Here is an 11,514-nt window from a genome sequence, read left to right as displayed (position 1 = left end):
GAGGAAGTGATATGATGTTAGGGCATGGCTGGGTAGGGAACTAAAATGGTCTTCAGATCAGATAGCTCCTGGCCACAAAATAGCTTTTGGGCCAAACAATCTTGAAGTGTATTTGTTTCTCAACTGGTAGTCAGTGAAGGGTTAACTATACATATGAAATGAGATGGAATTGACAGAGCTTCCAGTAGTCCAACCAGCAGGATTTTGAATTTGCTATTCATTCATCAAGTGTTCTAGAAGACCCAAATTGAATCTATTGCAAAAGCCCAATGAGATAAGATCATGTCAGACAACTGTGGAGTGCTTATTGGTATGCAACAAAGGACGGAACTTCCAGTGGACACCCAGGTCAAGACTAGTATGTGCTATAAGAGAAGAGTCATCATTGATTGAGACTCCTAACTAATATGGTGTACATGCGGACGGCAAAAGTGAGGAGACCATAACATATTGTTTCAGGCAAAATGAGGCTATTGACCACGTGCATGGTTTCCAATTTGAACATTAAGTTTAGGAATGCTCTAGTTCATTAACTGTTTCATGGTAATTAACTAATTCTGTAGCATAGTTGCTGAATTCGGGGCCAGGTGATCGAACCGAATGAAGCCCTGAGTACCATCAGCATTAGATAGATCATTAAGCTCAAAAGACTTGATGAGCTGTGCAAGGGGATACATGATATGTTGAATAGTATGGAGGATGAGAGGAACCCCCCAGGACTCAAAATAATTTGCTTTCTTCTCAGATCTGAATGGCAGTAGTGACAACAGTTAAGTCTTTTTCTACAGAAACAAAAAAATAAAACAGGCTGGATCCCAACCTTTGCTATAAAGTTGATCAAAATGTAATGGTCTACTGTATCAAATGCAACTGAGAGATCTAAAAGGATTAATATTGATAAATGAAGAGATTAGAATTACAAGGTCAAGTCATTTAACAACAGTTCTAAACTATTTGCCTATTTGTACAACGCTGGGGTCAGAACAGTATTTAACCTGGGTGGAAAAACCAGAACATAGATTTTATCTCACGAGGCACAGGTTACATACGATTCATCATTTAGTTGCTTTCCCTAACTCTGGCTCCTGGTGATAATCTCTTCGGAATTGCCCATGTGATAACCTTTCACCACAAACAGCAGCACACTTTATACTTTTTTGGACTTTATATAGTAGCTTGAGAAGACGCTTTTTACGGCCACTTTTAAAACACAAGCACTTTACATCGCATCAAGAGAGATTGATTTTTTAATTTTTTTAAAATACTTCTACGATTTGTTTCTCTGACCTCAACTTTATTTTGTCTGCAATAAACTTAGGAAGAGGCATGCTGTATAAGGATACTTATTTCAGCCCTGTTGAGACTGACAATAGTTTTAAATGAGTACTAGTCACCAGGGGTGCTAGCTAATGCAATCATTTTATGTAAATGGCTAAATGTATACATGGATTATAATATTTAATGATTTTTTAATCGGTTTTAAAGTGTTGTGTGAAGTCTTTTAATAACCTCTGAATTTGAAAAACTGTATGATGTATAATGTATTGACCTGCCTGAATAAGGCTGTGGCATCTCTTTTGTCCTCAATCTGCTGTATTTTACCAATACCCAGCCCTTTCAGAGAACTTGATTGCTTCATCTTGGGCCACCGTCAAGGTGGTGTGATGTGTTCTATGAGCTTACACCTTGTAAGTTCGCTAAAGCACTGTTGCCTGCAGCTTAATAATCTGGAAAAGGAAAGGCACATGCACCACTAAGTCTCACAGCCAGCATTCAGCTCCTGCTTGAAAGCAATTAAGATCAAAGACTAAATCAGTACATCTTTGCTTTTATCAGGCCCAAACCTTGCCACACACCGGTTAAGTCTCTTAAAGGCCCACCTCGGTTATAGAGGCTAGTTCACCTAAAGGCTTACATCAAAATGTTCAGAGAGCTGTGGTGGACAATAATCGAACACTTTGGGATCAGATCAGCTAGCCTCACTCATTTGTAGAATGTTCATCCCCTAAATCGGAAGTAAAGAGCCTAAGGATTACTTTGGACATGGCCTCCGAAGCACAACAGGTGGACAGAAGTTGCATGGGTCTTTTTAAGAGCCTTAAGGAAGGCTCTGAAATGGCAGCCCATGGAAGTACGGAAGACTGTGGTCTAGGGACTGATTTTCTCCCACTTGGATTAAAGGAATTCACTGTACTTGAGCACCCCAATGTCAGTCATAAAAAAACTTACAATTATTCAGAATGCCGCTGCCCGAATCCGGCTAGGCTTCCCTAGGACACAGTCCGCTCACACAGCACTTAAATCACACCACTGGCTACCCATAAGCTGCACAGTGCAACTTAAGGAACTGTGCATTGCAGGGCCGGACCCAGGGGTTGGGGGTGCCACGAGCTCTTTGCTGGGCCCGGTTTTCGGCCGATTTTGTTACAGGGCCGATTTTGCAGCTATGCTGCAAAAACGGCCTTGTAACACAAGCATTAGAAATGCAATCGAACTCGGATTTATTTGAGTTCGAGCTAATGGCATTGTAAATGCCAATGTATTGTTGCTATGTGTTATGGAGTGTGTTCATGTGGTGTGTACTGCCAGTGATCTCCTTGTGAGTGTGAGAATATTGCACCGTTACTGCCTGTGATGTCCTTCTTGTGAGTGTGAGAAGCTTGCACCTCTGCTGCCTGTGGTCTCCTTGTGAGTGTAAGAAGCTTGCACTGCTGCTGCCTGTGATGTCCTTCTTGTGAGTGTAAGAAGCTTGCACTGCTGCTGCCTGTGATGTCGTTCTTGTGAGTGTGAGAAGCTTGCACCGCTGCTGCTTGTGATGTCCTTCTTGTGAGTGGGAGAAGCTTGCACCTCAGCTGCCTGTGGTATCCTTGTGAGTGTAAGAAGCTTGCACAGCTGCTGCCTGTGATGTCCTTCGTGCGAGTGTGAGAAGCTTGCACCGCTGCTGCCTGGGAGTATGAGAAGATTGCATTGTGCATCTCTGTGCTGTGCCTGTTCTTTGTAAGGGACTCTTGCTCTGTTGCTGCTGCTGCCTTGGCACAGTACCTGCTGTGAGTGTGTAAGGGCAGCTTGCACCACTGCTGCTTGTGATGTCGTTCTTGCGAGTGTGAGAAGCTTGCACCTCTGCTGCCTGTCGTCTCCTTGTGAGTGTAAGAAGCTTGCACTGCTGCTGGCTGTGATGTCGTTCTTGTGAGTGTGAGAAGCTTGCACCGCTGCTGCTTGTGATGTCCTTCTTGTGAGTGGGAGAAGCTTGCATCTCAGCTGCCTGTGGTCTCCTTGTGAGTGTAAGAAGCTTGCACAGCTGCTGCCTGTGATTTCCTTCTTGTGAGTGTGAGAAGCTTGCACCGCAGCTGCCTGTGGTCTCCTTGTGAGTGTAAGAAGCTTGCACCGCTGCTGCTTGTGATGTCGTTCTTGTGAGTGTGAGAAGCTTGCACCGCTGCTGTTTGTGATGTCCTTCTTGTGAGTGTGAGAAGCTTGCACCGCTGCTGTTTGTGATGTCCTTCTTGTGAGTGGGAGAAGCTTGCAACTCAGCTGCCTGTGGTCTCCTTGTGAGTGTAAGAAGCTTGCACAGCTGCTGCCTGTGATGTCCTACTCACTACTCTACTCTACTCACTACTACACTCACTACTCTCTACTCTACACTCACTACTCTGCACTCACTACTCTGCACTCACTACTCTACTCACTACTCTACTCACTACTCTGCACTCACTACTCTACTCACTACTCTGCACTCACTACTCTGCACTCACTACTCTGCACTCACTACTCTGCACTCACTACTCTACTCACTACTCACTACTCTACTCACTATTACACTCACTACTCTACTCACTACTCTACTCACTACTCTACTCACTACTCTACTCACTACTCTACTCACTACTCTACTCACTACTCTGTATGTATGTATTGGTAATCTTTCATAGCGCGTATCTGTCACCCCACGGGTATCCTGGCGCTTTGACTGAAAGGATCCTGCTGCGCACCCTGCTGTTTGAAAACTAAAAGGATGCAACCCTAGGAAAGAGGTATGTTTTTAAATTTTTCTTAAAGGAGACAAGATCATTCATACTTCTCAGTCCTAGCGGGAGAGTGTTCCATAATCTGGCTGCCGTAAAGCTGAAAGATCGACCGCCAAGCCGCGATCTCAGAACTTTAGGCACCACAGCTAGGTAGGCAGAAGCCGAACGAAGGGATCTAGACAGAATATACCAATGAAACATGTTCTGGAGTGGCACTGGGCCTTGTCCGTGAAGGGCCCTGAATACAATACATAGAGATTTAAAATCGATCCGTTGAAGGATCGGTAACCAATGAAGGTCTCTTAATGCCTGGGATGAAGAGCCGAGACGGCGGCGAGCAAGCGCTAATTTGGCTGCAAGATTCTGCACCGGTTGCAGTTTTCCTATCAAGGTAGCTGGTGCGCCAAGAAATAGAGCATTGCAGTAGTCCAGGCGACTTACGATGATACTCCTCACCACCTCTGGCCTGCTGTCCATAGGAAGCATCGGGAGGACCTTTCTCAACATACGAAGCAGACCCATGCAAGTGCTCACTGTTTTATTGACTGCTGCGTCCAGTTGGAAATTGGACCCAAACATCACTCCCAGGTTACGGACCGAGGTGGTAGACACAGTCGTGCTTTGGAAGGAAGATGGCCAAAAATCCGGCGGGAGAGGTCTAGGGACGCGGTCAGTAGTGCAGTGTAAGACTTCTGTCTTAGAGCTGTTAAACTGCAGCGAATTCTGGTTTAGCCAGTCCGCAGTTCCGAGCATACAGCGGTGGAAGGTGTCGAGTGCCACTGCTTCCTTGCCCTCAAGTGAGAAGACAAGTTGAGTGTCATCTGCGTAGTTCGTCACCGCTATGCCGAAAGATCTAATCAGCGCAACCAGGGGCCGCAGGTACAGATTAAAGAGGATAGGGCTGATGGCCGACCCTTGTGGAACACCTTGCGCCACTCTTCTGATGTTAGATTTAAACGGTGGCAAAGCCACTACCTGGTGACGGTTTCCAAGGTATGATGTCAACCACTGCAGTGCAAGGCCTGTCACCCCTACTTCCTCTAGTCTGTTAATCAGAATTGCGTGACTGACAGTGTCGAACGCGGCCGACATGTCGAGCAGCACTAAAAAGGCTGCTCTTCCATGATCGGCTCGCGTCCTAAGATCGTCTAGCACAGTCACCAGCGCTGATTCCGTCCCATGGGCCGGTCTAAACCCAAATTGCACCTCATCCAAACAGGACCCGATCTCCAGATATTTAGACAGATGTTTTGTGACCCACTTTTCCAGAATCTTTATTGGAAACGGGAGCAAGGAGATGGGTCGATAATTTGCGGGGCTAGCCGGGTCCAAGGTGGGCTTTTTAAGGAGAGGGGATACCACGGCGAGTTTCCAGCAATCTGGTACTCGTGCTGAAACCAGGGACTGATCACAAATGGCAAACAGTGGGGGGAAGAGTTCTTCCTGAAAAAGCTTCCAATGTTTATGCGGAAGTGGATCCAAAGGTGATCCCAACGACACACTGTTGGCCAGGAAACAGAATTCCTCGAGAGTTGGAGAAGGAAAACAATCCAACGTGGTGGTGCTGGGGGTGGTGTCTATAGTAGGCCCGGGGTGCGATTCCGTACGTCTCTGAGGATTACCGCTAGATGTTACGCCAAAAATTGTTCAGAATGGCTGCGATTTTATCCTCAAAAGCCTGTGCCAATAAGTCGCATAGAGACTGAGAAGCGGAGATGGTGTTGATCGCACTAGCAGGGCATGACAGATCCTTCACGATCTTGAACAAGGTCTGTGATTTATTTACTGCCACCCGCAAGGATTCTTCCAGAAACCTGGCCTTCGCACATTTAATCTGTGCTTTATAGATGGACAGGGCCTGTTTGTAGAGAGCCCGATCTGAATCCAAATAGTTCTTTCTCCACATGCGCTCGGCCCTCTTGCATTGGAGTTTAAGTTGAAACAACTCCTCGGAAAACCATGGCATAGCCGGGGTAGGCCTGTTTCTTATTTTCCGTAGAGGGGCCAAGGAGTCAAGGGAGGACACAATCCGTTGATTGAGCCTTTCGTAGCTCAAGTCTACGTTCTCCTCTAAGATAAAACCCTCTAGAAGTAATGAGGGTAGAGGGGACTGACTCAAGAGTTTTGACCATTGTCTGGTACTTTTAACCCCACATGGGTTCCTGTTTCTCCCCTGCCCCACCTTGGGCGTGAGAGAGAAATGGACCAACGCATGGTCCGTCCACCACTGGGGCAAGATGTTTCGAACAGTTACATGCTCTGGGTCTGCAAAAACAAGGTCCAGTATATGGCCCTTTTGGTGGGTATGAGTAAGGACCAGCTGCTGCAGCTGAATACTCCGACAGGTCTGGGTCAGATCTGTAAGTGAGGTATCTCCGGAGCCACCCAGCCAAAGATTAAAATCACCTAATACCATTAACCTAGAATGCGAGGTGGATAGATCAAGAATTAACTCAATCAGCCCAGTCACATCCGATAAAGGGCTAGATGGAGGTCTGTAACAAAGCAGACCGGTAAATAGAGCGCCCCCCTGTCCATTTAGAGAGAAGGCAAGTAGTTCATGACCGGGAATGGTCTTGATGTCGATCAAAGATAGATCGATAGACTCCCTAAAAATTAATCCTAATCCTCCCCCTCTAGCACCAATCCGAGGGATGTGCCTGACTTTATATCCCGAGGGGCAGGCCAAACCCAGCTCTACTGCGCAGTCCGTGCTTGTCCATGTCTCCGTCATGAGTAAGATATCTAACTCATGATGGTCAATCATGAAGGCGATCTCTCCATGATGTGAGCACAACGACCTCACATTTAAAAGGCCACAGCTAAAGGAATCCGTCTGTTTTCCTGAAGATGCAACAAGTCCCCTTAGCGGTGGACTAGTGTTACAGGCTAAGAGTTCATCTCGAGTATAGGTAATGGCATCACAAGAGGGTAAACCAGGAGTACCGGCCCCCGGCGCGTCCGTTGCGCGAACGGGCGCAAACGGGCTTACCTCCGGCGCCCCTACGGCGCCCCTACGGCGCACCCGCTGCGCACCGTCGCTGCGCACCTGTCTAGCAGCCATCTTAAATGGCCGGCAAGGGTGTCGCATGGGTCCTGGCAGGGCGAGTGGCTCTCCCTCACCCAAGATGGCGCTCTGTGAGGAAGTCCTTCTCCCCACTCCAAAATGGCGCTCAGAAACCAGCGCGATGCTTGTGCAGTGCCCCCGAGTCCCTTCTACCCCACAAATGTGGGTGTGCAACAATTATATGTGGGTAAGAGCTCCCTAAGATTCCCACTAAGCGGCGCAGGCAAAATAAAGTACTCACTACTCTACTCACTACTCACTATTACACTCACTACTCCCTACTCTGCACTCACTACTCTGCACTCACTACTCTGCACTCACTACTCTGCACTCACTACTCTGCACTCACTACTCTGCACTCACTACTCTGCACTCACTACTCTGCACTCACTACTCTGCACTCACTACTCTGCACTCACTACTCTGCACTCACTACTCACCACTCTACTCACTACTCACTACTCTGCACTCACTACTCTGCACTCACTACTCTGCACTCACTACTCACCACTCTACTCACTACTCACTACTCACTACTCTGCACTCACTACTCTACTCACTACTCTACTCACTACTCTACTCACTACTCTACTCACTACTCTACTCACTACTCTACACTCCCTACTCTGTCTGGGTTAAGGGAGGCCCTGGTGTCACTGCACCTGCTGCACCCTCACAACCACTGGTAGTAAAATACAGGACTGTCTGGGTTAAGGGAGACCCTCGAGGCCCCGGTGTCACTGCACCTGCTGCACCCCTGGACTTCCACCGCCACTCGTAGTAAAATACAGCACTGTCTGGGTTAAGGGAGACCCTCGAGGCCCCGGTGTCACTGCACCTGCTGCACCCCTGGACACCCACAGCCACTGGTAGTAAAATACAGCACTGTCAGGGTTAAGGGAGACCCTCGAAGCCACGGTGTCACTGCACCTGCTGCACCCTCACAGCCACTGGTAGCAAAATACAGCACTGTCAGGGTAAAGTGAGGCCTGCTGCACCCCTGGACTTCCACCGCCACTCGTAGTAAAATACAGCACTGTCTGGGTTAAGGGAGACCCTCGAGGCCCCGGTGTCACTGCACCTGCTGCACCCTCACAGCCACTGGTAGTAAAATACAGCACTGTCAGGGTTAAGGGAGACCCTCGAGGCCCCGGTGTCACTGCACCTGCTGCACCCTCACAGCCACTGGTAGTAAAATACAGCTCTGTCTGGGTTAAGGGAGACCCTCGAGGCCCTGGTGTCACTGCACCTTCTGCACCCTCACAGCCACTGGTAGTAAAATACAGCACTGTCTGGGTTAAAGGAGACCCTCGAGGCCCCGGTGTCACTGCACCTGCTGCACCCCTGGACACCCACAGCCACTCGCTTTTTCACATTTTTTTTTTTTTTTTTAAGTTTTACACTTTGCTTTGATGCGGACGCTTTCTTACACTGTGGCATGGAGTCATCCTGCTCGGCTCTCGCCCTCGCAACTGCTGGCATATGTTTTAAATTATCTCCGCCGTGAAGATATATGGCCTTCTCCTCTTAAGACAATGCCTTTCAAGTCTGCCCTACACGGAAAGAAAACACAGGAAAAGCACGAACGCCGCCATTCCCAGCAGACTGGTGAACGCGCCCACAACATCTGCATTACATTATCGCGGCACCCTGACAGCTCATAATTGAAATTAATGGACTCCTGTGCGCGTAACCACAGAGAAAATGCCAAGATGACGCACGCTAAATTACAGATAGCCTATCATGTCAAGGCTACTAAAAACACAGCACAGCGAAGACGAATGAACATGCACATGCCATAAAAAAAGCGCGTGCACTAAGGAATGTTGCTGTCCGGACCCCTAAAGACACTTTTTTTTTCTTTTACTATAGAGCTCGGAGCTCCGCCCCACTTCGTGGTGACGTAGGCCCGAGCCCTAAAAAACTGCCCCCAGTGGCCCAAAACCGGCCCCCACCCTTGCGGCGCACCGGGGGATTGCCCGGTGCCCGCAACCGACAGTCCGGGCCTGGTGCATTGCGTATCAGGCAAAGCATAAAAAGTCCAACATTTTCTCCAAGAGATGGTTATCTCTCACAGGGCCAACAGAGCTCTTAGGTTAAACAATCCTGAGCTTCTCGTTGTACCAAGAATCAAGAGCTAGAAGTGGAAGTCACTCTTTTACATTTCTTGAACCTAAACTGTGGAACTCTCTGACAACCAGCTTGAGAATAGAGGATCATTTCTTGAGTTTTAGAAAGAAATTGAAAAGTTTTTCTTACCATAACCACCTTTAGTTCCTGGCCCCTACTGGTTGGACAGCGCTGGTAAGCCCGTCACCGAGTAGCCATGCGTTTTTATAAAACCCATGTATAGAACGGATAGAATAGAATAGTTAAGGATAATTATTCCTCTACTGCTGTCCTTCAAATAATTTTGTATTCCAAGACTTGAATTGGGGATAGAGGCATAGGCTCTTTCAGGGACAGCCAATACCTGTATCCTCCCTCAACAATTCAATCAGCCAAGACTGAACAGGCAATCACCATGAGCCTTCTGTGATTAGTGGAACCTCAATCTCTGTGGTACTTGATTTTCGGTAGTTCGAAATTTTCCAACTATCAATCACCTAGCACCAGTATTGGTCCCTCAGATGCTGGGCGAAGTTAAGCAGTGACACAAAATCTAACTATGTGTAGCCTGCCCACTGATGCATGGAAAGGCCAAACTAATCCACCGGGTTCTGCATAGAATCTATATGGACGTTGAAGAGCTTGAGTGAAGTGATAGAGCATCTGACACTCATACCCTAACATTACATCTTCTTTAAGCAAATTAGGAGAATTATTCTAGAACTTATCGCCATTTCCCACCTGGTTTCCAGGAACATTAATTAGTGACCCATGATCAACATTATGAATGGTCAGCAAGAGGTGAAGCAGAGCCAACGGGTATGAGCCACCTGCACCAAGAGTGCACAAAAACACCAATATCTCACCAAAATAAAGTGGACTTGGAAATGGTGTATGATTATTAAGTATGTCTGAATAGAGGGTTGATTCCTGGTCAGATGCTGCCTAGACTGAACAGTACCTTGAAACAGGGTAACTACCCTAACAGAAAAAAACGAGGCAAATTCAGAATACCTTGCCACTGAAGTTTTTGGGACGAATGAGGATGCATCCTTGGATGATTGTTTATTCAAAAGCACCAAGATCTAGTAAACTTTACTGGATTTAGGAATCTGCTCTAAAAAAATTCAAACCCTTAGATTGATAAATCAGGAGTTGCTTTTCCAATTTACAAACTTGGTTTTGGTTTAGATGAAGACCTAGAACACAGAAACAGCCACTGGGCAGCAAGAGCAGTGAATGGATAAATAAAAACACTAAAATTAACACTTCACAAATAGGAAGCCAAATTCTTTAAGTTCTAGCATGTATGGTGCAGCATAAACAAAACTCCAGTTAGCTGCACTTCCACCAATGTAAGTGGTTTCAGCCTGGTGGGTTATTGACCAAATGAGACATTCATAGAATTCATACATAAAGCATTAAGAAAACTTTAAAATGAATCTTTTTCGGCATATTATTGTCCAAATTACCTAAAAAGGCATTCATAGAAAACACATTTACTGAAGTTTAATCATCAATAAAATAGAACCTTACCTTCAATGTAACAGTTATAACCAAAACAGTGAAGACCAAAGTACCAAATGTCCAGTTTCCAAACATCTATGGAAAGAAAAAAAATGCATGAATTAAATAGGTTAAATAAAGGAGGACTGTGAGTTAGCTAAAAACTTTTTTTAAACCAGACTATGAAGGACATTTTGGTCAGTAACTTTGTCTAACTGGGTTTATCACTGATGTTTACTTAGGTTCCATAAATGTTGAACAGGTTATATTGTTCTTTTAACAATACGAAACAATAGCTCACAACATACAAGAGTAAAACACTAAGGGTGACATTTATGCTTCATAAACAAACAGCATATTAATCCAGATGTGATAATTGTAGCAACAAACATCACTAAATAGCATCACATACATCATGTTTAGAACACACCGGCATGTAATGGTAGAGAATGTTAAATATAAGATAAAGCTCACACGCTTTACCATAGCTGTACCCATTGAGGCTTTACTTGATTTTCATATTTCATATTCATTTTAAACTTCTGTAGAGTGCATAGGCACAATTAATATGGCTTGGTTAGTGACTGTGGTGTTTAAGCACTCACTGGCTGCATTAAGCTTTATGTGAACCACCTAGCAACATATCTCTGGTAATGATTTACACTAGCAACAGCAATTCATTTTACCTTTAGGAAACACCCATAACATGCCAACAACTTGATTGGCAGAACAAATCTGCACTATCCTGAATATCTCTCTATTGGCTTCAGAGGTTTACAAGCAAAGACATTAACTGAACACATGTATCGG

General features: G+C 46.0%; 1 protein-coding gene across 1 annotated transcript in view; it reads right to left on the bottom strand.

The window, feature by feature from the left end:
- The window catches only part of ATP11B (ATPase phospholipid transporting 11B (putative)), a 602,728-nt gene that overhangs the window by 122,371 nt on the left and 468,843 nt on the right, over window positions 1-11,514 (bottom strand). Inside the window, exon 26 of the mRNA XM_078665453.1 lies at window positions 10,735-10,800. Coding sequence (XP_078521579.1) covers window positions 10,735-10,800 — 66 coding nt within the window. The remainder of the gene's footprint in view (window positions 1-10,734; window positions 10,801-11,514) is intronic.

The sequence above is a fragment of the Lissotriton helveticus genome, chromosome 11 (assembly GCF_964261635.1).
Source record: "Lissotriton helveticus chromosome 11, aLisHel1.1, whole genome shotgun sequence".
Taxonomy (NCBI): Eukaryota; Metazoa; Chordata; class Amphibia; order Caudata; family Salamandridae; genus Lissotriton; species Lissotriton helveticus.
The sequence above is the reverse complement of the archived record's forward strand: the minus strand, read 5'-3'. Positions and strand labels throughout refer to the sequence as shown.